This window comes from Solenopsis invicta, chromosome 5, assembly GCF_016802725.1.
Source record: "Solenopsis invicta isolate M01_SB chromosome 5, UNIL_Sinv_3.0, whole genome shotgun sequence".
Taxonomy (NCBI): Eukaryota; Metazoa; Arthropoda; class Insecta; order Hymenoptera; family Formicidae; genus Solenopsis; species Solenopsis invicta.
Window position 1 is genome coordinate 17,167,875 of NC_052668.1, and position 21,335 is coordinate 17,189,209.

Sequence of the window (21,335 nt, forward strand, 5' to 3'; positions counted from 1 at the left end):
TTAAGAATCTTGAGATTTGTTCTTTCTAGCTGAACTTCTTGCACAGTTTATCTTTTCCTTGTCTTTCTTCAGAAAAAGAAAAGGAGAAAAGATAAACTATGAAAGAAGTTTAATACAAAAGAACAAACCTTTCGTTTAATTTCAAGACTATAGTCGACATCAATTTGCGTGTCATATTCGGTATGTACATTAAATAAGATTGGAGTTTCGAGACCGGTGTGAAGTTAGCGCCCAACTTTATAAAAAATAAAAATACTTAATACAGATCGATTGTACTTCGTTTGCATTCGTTTGTACCACTTTTCTTTTCATTCGTACCTCAAGGGGTAAAGAAATATTAGGGGATGAAAAAATAACCAGCGCCCAACTAACAGATTTTTTAATTTTGTTTATGCCATTCGAAAGAACATCGTTTGTACCTGTTTGTACCTCTTTTATTTTCGTTTGTACCTCAAGGGGTGCGGAGATACAACGCTTTTCAGTTTTTACGTACAATCTTCCTCCGGAAACTTGGCCATTTTAAAAGATATCGAAAAACGGCCAACGGTATCCGAAAGAGCGTCGTTTGTACCCGTTAGTACTACCTTATTTTCGTTTGTACCTCTAGAAATTCGGACATAAAAAAAAATTGAAAAACGTAAAACTAATAAACGCTGTATCTTCGCACCCCTTGAGATACAAACGACAAGTAAATTGGTACAAACGGATACAAACGATTCTCTTTCGAATGCCGTTGATCGTTTTTTGATATCTTATAAAATGACTGAGTTCTCGGTGGAAGAGGGAGGGGGGGGGGAACTAAAAAAACGCTGTATTTTCGCAACCCTTGAGGTACAAACAAAAACAAAAATTGTACAAACGGGTACAAACAAAGTACAATTGTATTAAGCATTTTTGTTTTTTATAAAGTAGGGTGCTAACTTGACACCGCTAGTTTCGAGTTTTCCTCTTTTTTTTCTTTTTTTCGTCTTTGCGACGACAGTTCCTGTCGATTATATTTAAAGCAACATTCATTATCAGCTATCAGGAAAACCGTGCCATTAGGTAAATGCCATTTATCGGTTAATGGATGGGATGTTAACAGTGTAGTGTGCTCTTGCCGATAGTAATAACAACCCGTGCTAAATCATCAATGAGATATGGGCGTGCCGATACGTTACGATATTGTTTCTTCCCGCACTAGAAATAGCTCGCGTTACTATTTCTTGCGCAAAAAGATCGGATATATTTCACATCTTTTTCATATGTTGTGTTTGTTATGAGATTTTGTTCGACTGCGCGATAACTGAAAGATAAAGAATCAAGGATTTCCGACTGCATACAGAAAATATCAATTCTACACTGGAAAAAAGAGTCTAGTCAAATATTAAACATAGATAATAGTTGCTAAGCTGGTGAAATAGTGTCAATTAAATATTCAGTTAGCCAAATGTTCAGTAATATTTAATAACCATTTAATAACAGATTACTATTATTATATTGGATTAACATAAATTATTAAATATTACTAAATATTTGATTATATTAATCAAACATTTAATTTAATTTATTTCACCAAAGCTAGATTATTATTACTAAACTCTTTTTTTAAGTGTTTTTTTTACTGCTACGAAAAAAGAAATTACACAATTTACTTTTTTTCTTTTAGTAAATAACGATTACCTTTAACAAAGAATTTTTCTTTATGTCTTAAAATATATTCATAAAGAATTTTAGAAAAACTCATTATCATGTATTAAAAAAATTTTATATTCTTTTGAAAAGTATTATAAAATTTTATTAGGAAATATCAGAAAAATAAGCAAATCGAATTTTTGTTTTAACTCTTCATTGAAGCATCAAATTGCTAGGATTATTAGAATTCAATTAAATGTAAAAGGGATTTGTAGTTAATTTAACCGTAAAAATACCGAATTAATTTCTACACCCAATATTTTTTGTGTACACATACAGAAAAATTTTAAATAAGTATTAGCTGTAAATAATGAGGATATTTTAGGACTATTATTAAATAAATATTCTTCGTAAAGATAACTGTTAAAAAACTAAAATTGAGTAACCGTTTTTCTTATTTGTAACAATGATATTGTTCTGCACGTGCAATAAGTTTGCAGTCAATGTGCATCGAAAGAAATCGCGCGTACGGGTTTCCGATCCAAGCTCAAACAACATTAAACATGTCGTGTTTGAGCGACTGGGTCGCATCCCTTCTGTAAACCGCCGATAACGAGATACACATACAAAGTCCGTGAACCGCGACAGCATGTGCGAGCGCCGCGATGTACCCGGCTACCGAGACGATAAAAGATCGGCGCAATGCGACTGATTTATCGCTTTATCAACGGCCTCCTTCCGGGCTCCGAGGTGGAGCGTGGAAGACGCGCGGAAAAACGAGCGCCACAACGATGATCCGTATATATCGTTGCTGATGCATGGCGATTAATCTCGGGGTTGGCAAGACGCAGCATCCCGCTCCGCGAGATTAATGGAGCGCGGATGCGCTTCCTCCTTGTAACAGCCACTCGCAAACTTCGGCAACAATCAGATATAGAATCTTTCGCCACGAGGAATCCTCCGAAGGAAGGACGCGAATATAACTTTTGCGGTATCGAACGGGGGGCTTGTCGCGGTGATAACGGATTTCGCTCTTTTTCCACGAGTAAGTTCAGCGAGAGTCGATATTTCGTCTCGGTGATCCTAAAATTTCAGGATCCCGATAATTAATCTCTCCACGACGACGTAATGCGACATCGCGATGTTCCACTACTGTCGATGCTATTGTAACATTCATCGAGATAAATTTGACGGAGGTTTTACTTCTGAATTATTTTTGTATTGATACAAATATAAGTAAAATTGAAAGCGGTGACTTCTGAATTTTACGACGAGTGTGACTGAAAATTTAATACTTTGTTGGAGAATATGTGGATTTAAATGAAATTCTGTCGGAATCTTTCTAGGTTGATATCTATGTTACACGCTGAGTCTGCTTGAAAGGAGCAGCTGCAGCTCATCACAAAGGCAGATCAAATTTGGCAAGGCAGAAGTAATCGATAGTATCCGGAATAATGCCCACGGAGAAATTGGCTTTGTGCCGAACAATAAATCTTTACGTCAAAATAATAAATGTCCGTTATCGTCTTATGCACTCTGTGAGAGGAGTTAATGTAATTTGCATCAGCAGCTCGCAATAATAGGAAAATAATATGAATAAAGTACTAGCACAATTCTCATTAATCATCTCGTTATAAGTCCAATTACTAAAAGTATCATCAAAAGAAATTGTGAAAGCAATACTATTATATCTTGAGATTGTTGCTTCTTAATAACTTTGAGTCTATAGAATCGATTGAATAACATATTGACGAATGTAAATGATAAGTTTTTAATTTAAAATATTGATTATTAACAAAGTTACTGTATAAAATGTAAATCAGAACCATAAGAGTGAGTACAAATTCTTTTTTTAAATACATTTTAATATTATAAAAAATATATTTTTTGATAATATTAAAATTTTTTGTAAAGATAACCGTCACATTAAAAAGAAAAAAAAAGCAAATTGAGTAATTACTTTTTTAGCAGTAGAATTGACATTTTTCTGTGTGCATGATAAATTCTTGGATCGTAAGAATCGTAAAGATGCTCGACTAACATTGTACGTGCGCGAGTTGCAAGCAGATTTTTGCGCAATTGTCGATACAATCTTGAAATACGTGCTATTTTAGGACATTATGTGCACAGAAATTAGCTTCAATTCATATTATTGTAACTGACAACGTATAAAGTCGCAACATCAGAAAACTATTTCTATTAAAAAAATATTTATATACTGTTATAACTGTTTTACTGAATAATTGTAAAATAATAACAAATAATTGCGATTCTTTTATTATATTTTTTATTATAATTATTAATTATTATTTTTTTCAATTTATATTTATTAGAAAGAAAGATCTAGGTCATTTTTGGGTTCCATCCCGATTTTCATAAAATAATTTTTTTTACTTTCTGATAGTCTTAATAAATAAAAAAATATAATTAATATCCGCATGAAGTTCCATTTATGATTGTAACTAACTCTTAATTGACAGAATCTGTTAATTAAAAAAAAATATTTTTAATAAAGTTTTTGAAATAATATTTAGATATTTAGATCATTATTGATTTCATTATCCATTATTATTATTCAATCACGATATATTTTAGAGATATCATGAAAGATGCTCAAAATTACTCTTGCTGGTCAAAAGAGAAATTATCAAATTTTTTCATAAGATAGATGATAACAAATGGCAGTAAATAATAATTTTAATTGCATTAAAAAATTAATGCAAACAGAAAAAATCAGAAGAAGATGAAATAATAAAATTAAAATATTGAAAAGATTCTTTACAATGATCGTAACGTCGACATAGTATAGCGACTAATGTGATCAAATAAAAAGGACAAACATATGAATATTTTATTACTAAACACATCAAACTATCATAAAATTTTTTTTTACAGCCATTCTAATTTATTACGCTAATATAAATAAAATACGTCGTAAATATTATAGTCATTTAGCTTTAAACATTGTTGCAAACGTAAGTAAACCTTGGACTTGTAACATTGTTTCAAAAAATTGATTAGAAACGCTTTTTCAATCAGCAGCTCAGATCAATTCACTAAAAGCTTTTACAGTTGTAAATAAAATTTTATTCGGATATGTATTATATTTTTTGTTAAAGCTATCAAAAAGTGAAAAAAAAATGTTTAATGAAAATTGGAAGAGACCCCCAAAAAAGCTTTATTGAATTTTCTCCTTTAATTAAAATTTATTGAAAAAAATTTTTTTAATGAATTAAAATGTCACCTGTTACATGTTACGTGTGCAAATGCCATCTATCGAAGTCTCTTCTAAATGTTTCTAACAATCCAATATCTTCAAACTGTCTCATTAAGATACAGCAATTTATTAGCTTCTTTATACGTTCATTTATGAATTAAAAGATCTTTTCCAGCTGACAGCTCAGTTACAGCTATGTCTGTCTCGATAGCTGAAACACCGCGGCAGCATCCCGCGGCAGCATCGCCATCGAGAATCTATCTGCCAATGAAGTCAACTTACCTTGCTTCTTAAAGAGCGGACGATACTGCGCGAGGCCGATTTCGGTGAGCCACTGATCCGCCTCCGTGAGTTCCCCATTGCTTCCGGTCCCCGCAGCGAGCATCAACAGCTTCCCCAGGGAGAGAACCATGGAGAGAGCCAAGAATACTCCGGACAGCACCGTCGACCATCGTGCCATTGCCCATGGAGTGCATCTACAACAGGGAAGAGGAACGTCGGGCGGCGATCGCACCAGGTCGTGACTTTTCGATGGACGTTTTCAGAAACGTCGCCCGCGACGTGACGGTCTCACGAATCTCCGCGCAATCTCGTCATCGGTGACAGACGAACGGACGATCCCGGTTGTCGCGTGCTGACGGGACCGACAGGTTATCCGCGGAGATTGGAGGTTAGGTGCGCCGCGATGTTTGTAAACAAGTCCGGGCGCCGGCCGATCAGCTGATCGTCGCCGATCAGGCTCGATCCAGCCGGTGGAAAATCGGCTTACCACATTTTCGCAGGGAGCCGTTCTCGTGCCGCACGCGGCCTCCGATCAGCACCGTGATCCTCGCGCGCAACTTTACGCCGGAACGACACGCACGTAGCGGTACGGTACGCCGTTGGAGGGAACTGCATAGATCTGCAGATGGAGCGACAGGTGGGGAGTGCGCGATAGGGAATTTCTCAAATCGAAGCGCGCGTGAAGGACAAAACGCCGAATGTATCGTGAAACAATGTCGATTTTCACTCGTATTTTTGCATTTATCTCTATTTTCCGAAAGATCCTAAAACAAATTATCGACATTTTTTTCATTAAAAAATATCAAATTGGCTCTATACGGTTCCATACTCTTTTATACAATTAAAGTATGCATATAAATGAAAACAAAGAGTTAATAACGAAAAAAACTTTTTAATTAAAAAAAATTGTAATGTGTAAAAAAAATTTGTTGTCTATATTTTTTGTACAATAAACATGAAATTAGCTTTTGCCCTCTTCTTTCTTTCATACGTACTTTAATTGTGCAAAAGATTTTGGAATTCTGTAAAGTCAATTTAAAGATATTTTCTAATAAAAAAATGTTGGTAATTTGCTTGCCTTCCCTTAAATGGATTATATTTATCATACGTTCACATTATTTCATGTTTGTTTAATTAAGTAATTAATAATGTATACGATGTATTCCAAATAAATGTTTAATCAAGATATTATTGAAGATTGACAATTTTTTATAAAAATTGCACGACTGTTAAAATTTATTATAGATGGTTAGCTCATGATATAATATTAATTTTATAAATTATTATTATTCCAACGTTTTCGTAAATACAATTTGATAATATCCAAATAATACAAAATCAAATGTTTAATAAATAAGTGTGATTTAATCCTCGACAGAAAGAGAAAGAGAAAAGCATTTGCCAACTGTGGATAAATCAGACATTCATGTTCAATTCGTCCAGATAGATTTCCCTCAGAGGCGACATCTTGAGATTACTATTGTGCTTTATTTTTAACAATTCAATATCAACTTGATCGATAAAATAATATTGAAAAACGTCTATATCACGATTGAGCAATTATAAAATAAAAATAATTTATATATGTATATAATGTAAACCATGTACTATGTACTATGTTTTGTGTTATCTATGTAAACAGAAGATAATTACTAGAATTGATGTTAATACCTTAAGAAAAGTTTCGATAAACTGATTAGCTGTATCAGTAACTGATGATGCTTCCTTAATTGATGAAATATCACCACTTATTGATATAATAATTAGTTTGAGTGGAACATTTTTTCATAAGGACGTAATGTAAGAATTTTATGTGCAACATAATAATTGAATAAAGTTTCAAGTTCAATACTTAATAAAAGAATTCAATTATAAGATATAATATTTAAGCTCACTTTAGACGCTTTATAATTTAGAGATGAACGAATCAAGATTGACGTTAAATTGAATCAAACCAAATTTTATTTCTTTGTTTAAATACGGATCGAACCGAATCTACAAAATCTTACCTAAATCGAAAAGTTATTATTATGTTGAATTATACAGATAATAAAATAAGATTTATATAAAAATAATAAAGAACATTGATCATATAATGTAAAGTTTAAGTACAGTTTAGTACTTAAGTACAGTTTTAGAGTTTACAATATTTTTTCATTCCTGATTTCAAATGGAAAAAAATATTAGGTTTTGTAAAAAAAAAAATCACAACTTATATTTTTTCCTGAAGAAAATATATAAAAGCTACAGTTATTATAAAACAAAATGTAATTCTTTAATATTGCTATTGTTATTGCATAAAAATTTTTTACGTGGGAAAAAATTTATAACCTTTTTATGTTATATTAGAAAAGAAATTTTTTTTTAATTAAAAATCTAAACATCTTCTGAGAAACATGTTAAAGATGATTCAAAATATGATGTTAAATTAAAGGAGAAATGATAAAAAGGGGCAAAAAAGAATATTTAATAAAATGTACAAAACTGAAGAATTAAAAATGAAAAATAAATAAAAAATTTCGGAAGTGAGGGTTGAACTCTCGAACCTCTTCCAAACCTGAATACGCCCATGTTTCGGGACCATTTCCAATTTCCTTTAATTTGTACTTTGCAGTAAAGCAACAGAGATCTTAAACAATTTAATTAAAAAGATAATTGCGGTTAAAAAATAAAAAACCGCAATAAAAGAGACGAAGGCCCCTTTTTTGCACGGTTGTTAAAGATTCTCGCCGGAACGAGTTTGATGCTCCCGATTCGATACACGGAACGAAGTTGTAAATTGGATGTCGGGGCGTAATGGGTGAATCTCGTTCTTTACTCGTGTCCGGTAAAGGAGGCTGAATTAACGGTTACGAAAAGGGTGCACGTACGAAGCGTACTCTCTTCTCGGCATCGTCTCGCATTCGCCGAATGCACCGTCGAATGTCGAATGCGACCGAGTTCTCGGCAGACTAGGCGTAAAAGTCAGTACTCAGGTTGAGACTGGTGGTAGCAAGCGAAAGCCACGATCGTCCCGTGTTCGTCGGCGCACGTGTATTGTAGGCTGGTGACTACGCGTATATTCGACCGTGTCGCCGCTAATTTGACCGCATGTGCCGTTTTCACGGCAGCTTCTATGTTAACCAAGTTTTATACAACCTCAAACATCTATGTCTAACATTTCAGCACTAAGACGAACATTCTCTGCTTCCCTCCCTATAAAATTATTACTTAGAAAATTTCACGGTTTTGCGAAAGCCTTTTATGATAATACACATCAATTCGTGACTGCTTGAATTGAAACGATCAATGACTAATAACATTGTCCTATTTAGCTACGAAGCATTGCCAATCTCACAATTCCGTAATATAGATATATAAATAAAGGGTTTCTCTCACTCCTGCAAAAACCAAACAAGTCCAAACATTTTTAAAAAACATAAAACTTCTTATTTTCAAATCGTTCATTGTACAAATACGATAATTTTTCTCCGGACATATAATGGATATAAAACAAAATGGTAGGTTTTAATTAATATTTTGAAAAATCTATTTAAAAGGAAAAAGAAAAATCTTTTGTTTTTTGTTCTTGCACGCATTTTCTTACCATAATATTATCCTATAATATTTTACATTTACCTCTCTTTTTGTAACATTAACGATGATAAGAATGAGGAAAAAAATATTATTATTTAAAGTATGAAACATTTTTTTACTCTTTAATTGCAAAATTTTGCAAATTACTCATAACAAAAATATTCTTTTATTTTTCTTTGTTGAAAAATCAACTTTATTGACTACAAATACAGAGTGGTATGCAGAAGATAAAACGCAACATAAATCTAGATAATTGGCTGCAGACAAAAGGCGAGATTATATGCAGCTTAAGTGCTGGATTGACTCCTGACCTGAGTAATAACGTGAACATATTGTAAATGAGTGTAAATAAGTTAATATAATCGAAAGAAAGTACTGCAAAAACAGATTAAACACTATTTGATGTAATACATATGATATCTCTAGCAGCAATAAAAAAATAAAAATAAAAAAGTACTTATTTCAAAGAAAACTGTAGTCGCACAGTTTCATTATGACACGTTCGGTAACAAGTTTCAGCGATTGCCACCTGAATGTGCTTTTTTTAAAAAATAATTTGCCCTTTTATACTATCTACCTCTACCCTAATAGATATAAGAACAAAATAACTATAAACCAAATTAAAAAAAAAATAGACATGTTTGCATGGTTTTTGTAGGAGATCCTATGTATTATTTGAACACACAGTTTTAAACTTTATTTGGTGCCGCACTGTCGAATCGGAATACGATCGGCATCGTTCGATAGCCGAATGAAGAGAAGATCGTAATGCGGAGGAAATAATGTATTAAGTAGATCAGGCACGGTGAGAGCGGCTTCGAAGTATCGGGCCGCAGGCGAACGATCGGCAAAACATGCAAATTATATACGCAGCCGCGCGGGCTACAGTGTGATATTTCTGCGGCATTATCACACGTTTCATCGAGCCGTGTCTCCTCGCAAAAAAACTTTGGCCGCGTGAAACGCATCTGCAACTATTTTCCCCTTGCTTTAACAAAGAGCGAAGCGCTCCGCGCGGAGAACGCGCCGCGAGTCCCTGTGCTTTTATCTCCGCGTGGCGATCGTCGCGGGACAAGGATCTTATTTCAGACCGCGGCACGGAGTCGAGAGCTGCAAGCAGATTTGAGACGGCGAAACGTCTTAAGCGAGAATTGAGCGCAATTTAATCCGCGTGTCGTCGCATCCGCTGGTTGCAGCGACTGCGAGTGTGGGTGGCCAAGAGGATGCGACAATAATGTTGCGACGCGACGCGACGCGCATGACGTGGCGAAATTGCGCGAAAATTTCGGATGTTTACGGGGAATTTCGCGCAAACTCTCGACGAGGGCGACGCGAGGCATGCGGGCGTGCTAATTCTCTCGAGTTCAAACGCACGACGATCGAGCCGCACGGCGGCGCCGCGTCGTCGACTTGGCACTGACGTGCGAAGTACGTTTTGGCAACGACTCTTCCGACGCACTATCTACACGGATCTGATTGTGCCGCGAATTAAAGTAGATTGGTATAATAAGTGGAATGAACGGAGCGACACACGAAGTACGCGCGTCTCGCGATACGGGACGGAAAAGAAGCGCAAATTGCGCTTCGCCGCGCCGCGCCGCGCCGCGCCATGCCGCTCTGCGCCGCGCCACGCCGGCGTGGCGTAATATATATCGCGTGTTAAGATTGAGCGTGATTATCACGGTAACCGCGGCGGGTTGCGCCGTTACGCAAATGCCGCGGAGCGAGAATGCGCGAGGAGCCGGCGCGGACGTAGCAAAGCAAAGCAAGAGCGTAATGCAGCGTGGCGTGCGTCGTCGTACGTCCGCTCGGTCTAATGACTCGTCGCGCAAATTAATGGCTCGATGATCAGAGTCGGAATCCAACGGATAATTCAATTTGGTCGACGCTTGGCGAAATTGCTGTCGCATTGTCGCCGAGACAGTCCCCGATAGGACAACATTTATGAACCTTTTCCCTAACATCCTGGGTATTTCATATCCGACCGAGTTTTATTCAAACTTCTTCAAACATTAAAACACCGAAAAAGCCTAGAGTTATTTTTTTACATTTATTTATTATACAAAATTGCAAATTTTTTAAATCAAATGCCATTTTTACCAAACTTACGATCCGACCGATTTTTTAATTCAAACTTCTTTAAACATCAAAACACCGAAAAAGCTTAGAGTTATTTTTTTTACTTTTATTTATTATAAAAAAATTACAATTTTTTAAATCGAATGCCATTTTTACCAAACTTACGATTACTTCTCTCGGCTATTAAATTATATACTACATTTTATTAATAAAATATTAAACATTCAGCACGATAATATATTTTAATTAACAAAGAATCAAACGGCTTTTGAAATAATTGTAAAATATTTATACCACAAACTTAAATTTGTCAAATTTTTGACAAATATTGTTTCGAAATTTGATTTTGATAAAATTCCTGCATTATGACGAGTCATCTTAGCGCAATATTGCAAAATTTTCGTCAATGCCATTAGTGTGCAATATTCGCACAATGTGTGCCTCGGGGCTGGTGATCAACGAGCGGTCGGTCAAAATTCAGTTTCAAAATCCTTTGAAACTGAATCGTCCTCGATGCCGAGCCTCGAAATTGCGCATCTTGCGGCTTCGCCGAACCGGACGCGCAGCGTGCGGTTTTAGTTGGCGTGTACCAGCGCGATTAGAGCCGTCCATCTTGGCTGCGATTCAGGTGTCTGATTACACGGATATGCGTTGCACAAGTGTGACATTGATGCACACGCGTGCCCAGGCATCCTCATAATTATCGCGGGATCGTTCCGGTCCAAAGGAGGGAATTTCGTGCTCGCGCGAGGCATATTTCTCCGAGCGAAACAGTAATTATGTCAATGAGGCACGAGAGCGGGAGGGGGATGCAATCGAGTCGTGTAACCGGTCACTGTGTACGCGTGAGGCATACACTTCTTCTTCTTTTTTTTTTTTTTACAAAGGAGAAGCCGTCACGCCCGTTTGTGTCACCGGATAATCGGTTTTTGTTGAGACGTCAGTTGAACTAACTTACGCTCAACAAACGCATTCGAGAGATATGAAATTAAAAAAAGAAATCGGATATTCTGTATAAAATGGCGGTCCCAAATTAATCATGAACTATTTAAGGTTAAAGTGATTTTAATTAGGACGTACCAATTTTACGTAATTAGGAGGTACCAAATGCGTACCACTCAAATTATTTCTTGTTACATTTCCCATTTGGTATTAATTTGTGAGCAATTATAACTTGTAGCTTGATGCTTCAGGAACTGTTACTACAATGTTTAACGTATCATCAATAGCAAATTAATTTATTCTTTGCAACATACTGTAAAAGGAATTAATTTTTGTAATTACGCGTTTTTATTCCTATCAATTATTAGTTTTATTGTTATCACTTATCAGTTTTACATTAATATTATTTATCTTAATAAAATTTGTAATGGTACGATTTAGAAAGCTTGATGGTTTCTATATAAATATCGAAATTGAATGCAAAACACAGCTCGTACAAATTTCAAAAAAGTAAATGAATTATAAGGCCATAACAACGAGTCAAGCGGTATTAATTTAAATAATATATATTTAATATTATAATAAGTATCTGTGGGACGACAACGTTTCACCTTTACGGAATCCTCTTCAGCACAAATATAACTCACAACTTTTACCTACATTAAAATTCTGAAGACACAAAATGATGTCAAGACGGTTTTATCTAATTAAATTATGGAAAATGTAAATTAACATCTGTTTATTTGCTCCTTTCTAGATTGCCTTATATGGTTTATTTACTTCTAAAAAATATCGATTTAATCTGTATAATGTTAATTGCAAATATATATAAACAAATCAATAAATAAAAAAATAAATAAAAATAATTACATGTACATTACACATACTTCTTTTATTCAATGAAACCTTTCTCGGGGTGTAGATTCAAAGACTTGATTCTCTAATTGCGAGCGTCACCTTACTTCTAATTGCTGAGTTTTTCATTAAAGTTACATATACATTTGCGATGATCAAACTCGCGAAGAAGGTCAAAGGTTGTTCGTGGCATATATCGCGATCCTGTCTGGGAACATAGTTAAGCGAGTCGCTCCGTAAAGTTACGAGCATGAGACCGGAACTGTCTTTGACATGAGCGAAATGTTTATTTAATGCATGGAGATTCGCGACTCCGTGAAGGAGAGGATGCAGCAGAGGCTGCCATGCGTGCACGGCTCGTTTTTTCTGTCATCCCGTATTATTTATTTGTCGCATCCGGCCAAGAGATATTCCCTGCCCAACTCCCAGCGAGGAGCATTTTATTTTCTCTCGGTGCTCGTGAGAGATACGTTCTTTCGAGAGACAGAAAGAACGAGCGCGCGCGCGCGACAGAACCGGACGCGGTGCGTATACGCGGAATTTAAAAGACGCGGCATTTTTATGCGACTTTCATTTATACCGAGGCGACGAGAAATTTTCTCCTCATATCATTTCGAACGACCAATATTTTTTTTTGAACTAGGTTGTCATGCTGATTCTTTTTTTTTTTTACTTTCTTTCTAGAAGCAGAAAGAAACTGGAGAGAGAGAAAGAGAGAGAGAGAGATCAGGAAGCAGGTCTAAACCACGGTTAAGGTTAAGCAATATCGGTGAAACCGGCTCACACAGTAATAAATCGTGCTAATCAGTCTGTCCGAGCTCTAATCCCTCGTGACTCTTTTTTAATTCACCTCGAAATGCCAACGCGCTTATCGGCTCTGTCACTCTTGCGCGACAGGAAAATAAATTCGCTATTCGGCTTTCCTGAATAGCGGGAAAACTGGATCATTCGCGAAACAAACATCGCTGCGTGAAGCCGTGCATTATTGCGCGCGTGCATTCTTGAGCTTTATTCATCAGTTATTTGTAGATCGATATCGAATTAACGAGACGGCCTGCAGTTTAACGGTATCCTGGTGTATTCCGAACCGGGATAGCGCGACGGCAGTTTATGGTGTCAACTTCGACTCGAGCCCGCGCGCGTGGCTAACGTTAAATGCACCGCGCGTATCAATTCGCGAAACGCTGCCGCCGCGCCGTTTTATTGGCATGCGATGTAATTAGAGCGGCTAACAGCCGCGCCTCGGGCGCGGGCAGTTGGGAAAACCGTAAACGCATACGGAAAGAACAATTTTACCGTGCTATCGAAAAATTTAGCTAGAAATAGATCAGAAAATAACTTTATGTCCAATTATCAAAATTATTATGCAAGACATTTAAGCACGATGATACTGCTGCAAAAAGTTTTGACATTTTAACAATTAGCTTAAACATCGAATATAAATTTTTTAATGCACTGAAAAAAATTACTGAATTTCAATAAATATTTGTTTATATATTTGCAAGAAAATATTTGCTAAATATAAATATATATTTGTTTAGTAAAAGGACGAGTAATCAAATTTAATTATCAATTTTATTTATTAACTAAATAATTACGTATTGCGAGTAAATATTTTCTTGCAAATACACAAATAGACATTTATTAAAATTTAGTGAATTTTTTTTCAGTGAGATACAACGTAATTATTTTGTTTTTCAGCAAAATTGTTCTTTCCGTCACGGATCGCGAAATGTTTTGCGCGCCGCATGCCGATTAACCATAAGACCGTAGAGATGAGTTTTTCATGAATAGAAAATCCGCAGTAGAGCTGCGGACGAATGCGGGTCGGTGACGATTACAAGTATCTAAGCATCCGATTCTAGGCTTTTACACGACGCACTGCGGCGATAAAACCGACCAATGTGAAACGACAGATTTCCCCGCATCAATTATTCGGAACCCGTGAAAGACGGCGTTTATTGGAGCGTTATACTCCGCGAACTCGCGGAAACGTTCGCCTCTACCGTTAATTAAGATTTCCTGGGGTAACAAACGAGTCGTGTAATCTCAAAGTATATACCTATACGATTAGATATTTCTCCTCAGCCTGCTTATTAAAGCGTTCTCCACTGAATTAAGATAACTTCCAATAGTTTTGTCCGACAGGTGAAATGATTGCGACAAATTTACGATCCCTCGTGCAGGTGTGCAGGAAAGGACGATTTTCTTGAAGTATTTAAATCTTCAACTGGATACAGATCTTAAAATAATTTTATTGAGCCATCAAAATAATTGTGACGGATGCTCAAACGTGATGAGCAATGCTGTAAAAAATTATGACATCCTAGCAATTTAGTTTGATAGTCGAGCGTAATTATTTTGATAGCCTAACAAAATTATTTTCAGATCTGTATCCCTGGTAGAATGTATGCAATTTTCCTAGACATTTATTCAGTTATTGTCTAGTATTCTCATTAGTTGTATTGTGTATTAAAAACAAGAATTTGATAGAGTTTTAGGTAGTGGCTGAAGCAATTTTTTTGATAAAAATATCCATAAATATCAGTAATTGTTTAGTATTAATGTGATAGGTCTTCAGGCTTGTTTGTTAAACAAATTAAATAGTGCATTTATTGTCTCGGTCTTGTTCGGTAAATAAATTCAAATGAAAATGATGATGATTCTATCTGATTTCATGAATTCAGATCTTTCATGCGCGGACGAAGCGTTACATCTTGATTAGGATTCTCAGTAGTTTTACTTTTCAGTTATTAGACAGAAGTAATGAAACTGTTTGATAACTATTCAAAATGCATAAAATTTCTACTATAGGGATCCAATTAAATTTTTAGATACTTGAGCAAAACTGTTCTTTCCGCGCACGTGTACGTAGCAACAAAGTGGATCACACCTTCTGGCGGAGGCCAACGGTCGTCCTGTTCACGTCATTAAATTTTAACTTTCTGGTTCTGAACATGCATATTTATATTGGGGGCGCGGAAACGGCTTTCGGACTCCGTCCAAGTCGCCTCGGGTCCGTCAGGACCGGCAGAATGCGTTATACGCCGAGAATTCGCATAATACGTTGAGAAGCGCACTGACTGGTTATCTGATTCCGCGAAGTACGCACGTTGTTTGTGCAGTTGATTCGAACGTGGCGAACTGTGTTTGACGTTTTCACTAACACTTCGTAGTTCCAAAAGCGAAGAACATTACCGATGAGTTTACGATTCACGCCGCTTACTTCCCATAAACGAAACAGTCTCCCAGAATTTTTAGTTACAATGGTACGCGATATAAATGAATGGAGCTCTAGTTTCCATAATTAAAAAAAACCACACAGAATAGAATAAAACTCAATGTTATGGGATTTTTCATTAGTATTCTTTTAAAATGATTCTGCTCTCTCTCTCTCTCTCTCTTGAATGCGAATCCTCAAATTTGGGTCAGAAACAAATAAGATAAATGTAAATTTTATTGTATTAAATTAGAGCATAAAAAAAGTCTGACACGGCCTCTCTAAAAACTGATAGCTCATTTATCATGTAAAAAATTTTCTGAAAGCATTGATCGATTAAATGATAATTAATTTTTTCGGTCTCCAGAATTCCCAATCTTGCAACTAATTAAGACGCTTTCGAAAGATATAGTACGCAGTAGTATGGCAATGATATCGATCGGAATAATTTAATAATAGACTTTTTTACTAAACAGTATAATAGTTGTGACTGAATAACAGTTTCAATGTAGCTGTTATTAAAAATAATATCATTAATACTGTGTCTTTTATCCTATTCTTTGTAATTTTTACGAAAAAATACATCCAGCTAGACGTTGGCGGTCCGAAATGACACTCAAATTGAGAGTTAACTCCTGAATAAACCTCCGAGTGTTAACACTCAATTTGAGTGTCATTTCGGACCACCAACGCCTACATAGTTAAGTGTATTTTTTCGTAACGGTCGTATCTCCCTTAGCGCAATTATGTGCACACTAGCCACTATCATATATTGATTCTAAGTAAATTTAGTGTCATTAGCAGAACATTTCGATAGATATAATAAGTAAAAATTAATCATATTATCTCATTATTTCAACAAGAGTTCCGATCCGTTCATTTTCCAATAGATATATTGATTGAATCTACCAGAATTCTAAATAATCAAATTCTTTTTCCAGTGACAGTTTAAAAAAGTTTTAAATATAATTTGGCTTAGCGAGAGAAGCTCGGTTAATAATAGCCCCACGATACAAAAACGTAATTTGGAATTTCATTATAGCAAACGTATTGTGAAAAGATCCGGTTGCTGATACTTCTCGTGCCGGAGATGAGAACCACGGCGGAAGAGGGTCGATCGCAATTGATCGCAAAATTAGGTTGTGAACAAAAGCAACGAACGCCGAGACGAGAGGAGATACACGACTAGCTAGCCATGTAAGGCGGCACCTCCTGTATAAGAAAGGCAGCTAGGCGGCGGCTGAGCCGTTTATTATGAAAGATAATGAGTCCATTCAATTTCAATCCGGTCAAAAGGTATCGCCGGTTCGCCGGCTATGTGTTATCTCATACCGTCATTCGGACGAGTCGCTTAGCTTAGACGCTTATCAACTTCCTTCGCGCCGCGCGCCGCCCGGTCTCGTTCAGCAAAAATTCATTGACTTTAATGTAAATCGTGCGAGACGCCATTCGTATCGTCACCTTGCGAGAGATAGGATATCATGCGGGCTGTTTTTGCCGTCGTAAACCCCGCGGGAGACGCAACCCGAGCAAATCGAGCGGCCAAGTACCATTGCCGTGCACGGAGAATAAAAGAGCGGATTTGTAATTGAAACGAGCCGTTCCGCACGTCCAACGTGATCCCGGCTCGCGTTGTTAAACACGTCGTCTCGGATCGTTCGACGCCAGATCGATTCGATCGGCCGTGCCGGCCAGAGATCGCGAGCGAGATACTCGCTGCTATCCGCGAGTCCCGTGTTCTCGATTTTACAAGTGCAGGCGCGGACAAAGCGCGGAAAATCGGTCGTACAGCTGCCGGCTATCCTTAGACCGAGTATCGACGTTAAAGGCGCAAGTGGGTTAATAGTAAGGATTGGAGAACGCAGACGCGTGTTTGCGTGCTCCGTACATATATATATGTATGTGTAAATGTAGGCGCAAGGATTCTGCGGCTCACTGACAGTTGATGTTGATGAACGATCGCCCGCGGGTCTCGCGACGCGCCGGCCGGGACGATTTGGCTGCAGCTGCATATCTGCATCTGTATGAGAAACATCCTTCCGCGGGCTACTGCCATACTTTCGTGCGGAGCGATCGGCGAACGTGTTCGCGTGCGTTTTTAGCCCTCCTTCGTCCGTGTTAGACGACAGCCTCTAACGGGAGCAACGAGAGCGATTCCGTTGAATCTGGAAAAGTGCATTTTTATGCTGCGCATCGATCCCAGTCTACTCATCGTCGATCGAAAATGCACAGAAATTCTGAGAGTGTAAACTTCACCATTATTAACTCTATTACTTCCCCAGTAGAAATTTCATGCATTCGTTGAATAGTTACTAGACAGTTTTATTACTTCCGTCTAGTAACTGAAAAGTAAAACTACTGAGAATCCCAATCAAGATGTAACGCTTTGCCTGCAGTTATTGCGCATGAAATCTGAATTCATTTACTGAACAAAAACAAGACAATAAATTGACTATTCAATTTAACAAACAAACCTGGCAATATATTAATAATAGACAATAACCAGGCAGGTGTCTACGCATATTTTTATAAGGAAAACTGCTTCAGTCACTGAATAAAACTCTGTTGAGTTCTTATGCACTTCCTGCTCAATTAATTCTATAAGCGCTACGGTATTTCTAGTATTTTAATTATATATTATCTATATATTATTTTAATTCTAGTAATATTATACAAATATTACTAAAATTAAAATAATATGAAAATAATATTCCAAAAATATTATTCTAAAAATATATTTTTGAATATTATAGGAATGTTATATGTTCGCTTTATATAATGTTCGTGGTATATTATTTCAATATCGTGAAAAATTATAAAAATGTTTAACAAATATTTGTTTAAAAATTAATGTGAATTATTACGCATAAAATATTCATAAACTTTATAATTATTATATTTAAAAATTATAATATTTCCGATAATTTAAAATATTGAAGTAAATATTATTTACTTCTCATATAATATCAAAAGGGGACATGTAACGACTCTTTATTAATATTAAATAATATTGTGGCGCTTATAATAGGGAATGAGAATACTAGACAATAACTGGAGAGGTGTTTTAGAAAAACTGCATACATTTTTACAAAGATTACGTTAGTGACAGAATTAATTACGATGCACGGGTTGAAAATTTAATAATACTTTTAAACAATTTTTTCCAATATTATTCTTTTCAAAAAATACCGTACCATTCAATTTCCACTTATTTTAGCAATAAAAAATACAAAATCTAACTACCTTGATTTAATTCCTTCCGGAATTTCTCTCGGGACAGAGAGAAAGAGAGAGACAGCAAAGACAGAAATACATATCGTGCAGTGGCGGTCGGATTCGTCACGCGCGTGAAACTGGTGCTCAGAATGTAAGTAGGAAAGGAGACTAATGTCGCTATCGTTAGCAAGAACATCCTCCGACATTTCTTGCGACAGTTCAATTAGAAAGTGTAGCCGCTAATCGCGTGTGCGAGCGGCCCTTGCATCGGCCGGGAGGATAGCGTGGCTTCCTCTCTTTCCTCTACCGGCAATCGTGAAAATGCCGTACTTTCAATTAATCAGTGCTCCAGACCGAACGCCCCACGTTCACTCGGTCTCACGTCTCGCTCGACCTACTCCGCCGTTTTGTTATCGACGATAGCTTTCTCGGGAGCGCTCTCGCGACTCGGGCTTCTTATCAGTCCTAATATCCGTGCGACAGGAGTGCGACGTACGAGCGCGCATCACCTCTCTCCAACTTCCCGAAAATCGGACGTGACGAAACGAGTTATTGCGCGAGGTCTATTCGGTACAGGCGTGCCATTGTGTGTAATCAATATGTAAATCTCCGATTTTTTCGCTCGTTTCGCACGATCCTTTCACGGATCACACACAGAACCGAACGGCGAGGTTCCTCCTCGCGAGGAGACTTCGGTTCCAGCTCTCGTCCTTATACCTTCTCCCTCTCCGTACCCGAGTCCTCGTTATCGGCGCGATTCGTGTCAGGACCGCGTGCAAAGTAGTATCCTTGGCCTCTAATCCATCGACGGCGAGTGGGACGAGATTCTCTCCCATGGGTGACGACGGAAACTACTGAAGAAACTGATCGTTGAAAGAAGTGACCGAAGAAGGACGACAAGAAGAACAGAAGAAGAATGTCTCACGGTGGAGAAGGAAGAGCTGGCCTAGAAACGCTGAGTCGGTGTTCCCCGGCGATGCGTTCCGCGACGGCGGCGATACGTCCAGAAGTGACGAGGAAGAAGGAAGCCGGGAAGGGAGGAGGGGGCAAGCGACGAGAAGGAGCCGGTGTAGGGTACGTTTCTTCCCCACCTCTCGGCGCGGGACAAGGGGCAAGTAGTATGTAGTAGTCGGGCGGTAGCCCTCCTCTCCTTTTGACGGTCGCCGTCGACGATGATGGTAATGGTAAATGGCCCATGGAGAGGCTCTCTATTCCGCGCCTCCACTGGAAACGGGAGCACGCCACGTGAAAGTAGGAAGGGGAGGCTATAGCCGGACCGACGTCGCTTCGTGCGCCTCAGTCGTTCGTGGACCTCGAAGGACGATAGAGGTCGAAGAGGGCACTTCCTCCTCTCCTGGCCTCGTGGCAATCCTTCGGCACGCTCTTCCTCGAGCTTCCTCGAGCTTCCACTCGGTCTCCTTGTACCTCTTCTTTCATCACCGCTCAACTGCCGCAAGACCTCAGTGACGAGGGTTCCGGCGATAGGATAATCGTTCGCCAGAGCGATTCCAGGAGGAATTCGTCGGCCGTGCGAAGATATCGTTTTGTGAAGTCACACCGGCAACATCGGTGACAATATCGGAAGAATGCGTCGGCAGCTTTCGCTCGTCCTCGGGATCGTCCTCCTGGGCTGTCTTCAAGGTCGGTATTACATTTGGGGATGTACCGAGAGAATGCCGCACGGTCGGAATATTTGAAAGCGACGTGGGACGCCGAGTGCCGTTCGATGTGTTATTCCAAGTGCGCGCTCGTAATTTAAAATTAAAGAAATAGCAAGGACGAAACGATCGCGACGAATTAATTTTGAGGGCAGTCTGAATGGCTCGATGTCACGCTACGGACACGGGAAGAACGGTTTTGTTGAAGCATCTCAAAAATTTAGCTGGATGCAGATCGGGAAATAATTTTGTTAGGTTGTCAAAATTACGTAGGACGCTCAAGCAATGCTGCCAAAAATTTTGACGTTCTAGCGACCAACTTGAGCAGCCTGTATTATTATTTCGATAATATAACAAAAATTATTTTCAGACATATCTAATTAAATTTTTAGATGTAACTAGACTTTAGCAGAATCATTGTTTTCTTTGGAATAATACATTTTTAATGACAATTTTTTTTTTTTGATAATTTTAATCAAATCTTGAATTGTGATGAAAACCTTTTTTTTCATTCAAAAATTAATAAAACGATAGAAAAGGGATTTATGCAATTTCTTTATTTATAACGAAAGTCGTCTCTCTTTTGTATTAATTTCAATTTCTTTTTTACGATTAAAAAAACTGTCTGTATTGTCATCACTTTTTGCATTCTTTACCATGACAATTTGATATCCAC

General features: G+C 37.5%; 2 protein-coding genes across 5 annotated transcripts in view; one reads left to right on the top strand and one right to left on the bottom strand.

The window, feature by feature from the left end:
* LOC105205800 (apoptosis-resistant E3 ubiquitin protein ligase 1) overlaps positions 1-21,335 on the bottom strand; it is an 89,981-nt gene that overhangs the window by 29,823 nt on the left and 38,823 nt on the right. The window contains exons 1-2 of one of the 4 annotated variants that reach the window (XM_039449598.1): positions 19,719-19,852; positions 5,114-5,307 (exon numbers count right to left, since the gene is read on the bottom strand). In XM_039449598.1, coding sequence (XP_039305532.1) covers positions 5,114-5,307; positions 19,719-19,837 — 313 coding nt within the window. In that variant the 5' untranslated portion in view covers positions 19,838-19,852. Of the gene's footprint in view, positions 1-5,113; positions 5,308-5,600; positions 5,743-19,718; positions 19,853-21,335 lie in introns of those variants that run through there. The other 3 variants (XM_011175311.3, XM_011175313.3, XM_039449599.1) reach the window with 3 other exon arrangements.
* Positions 20,150-21,335, top strand: part of LOC105205801 (agrin) — a 35,202-nt gene continuing 34,016 nt past the window's right edge. The window contains exon 1 of the mRNA XM_011175316.3: positions 20,150-20,642. Within this exon, the coding sequence (XP_011173618.1) occupies positions 20,588-20,642 (55 nt within the window). The 5' untranslated portion in view covers positions 20,150-20,587. The remainder of the gene's footprint in view (positions 20,643-21,335) is intronic.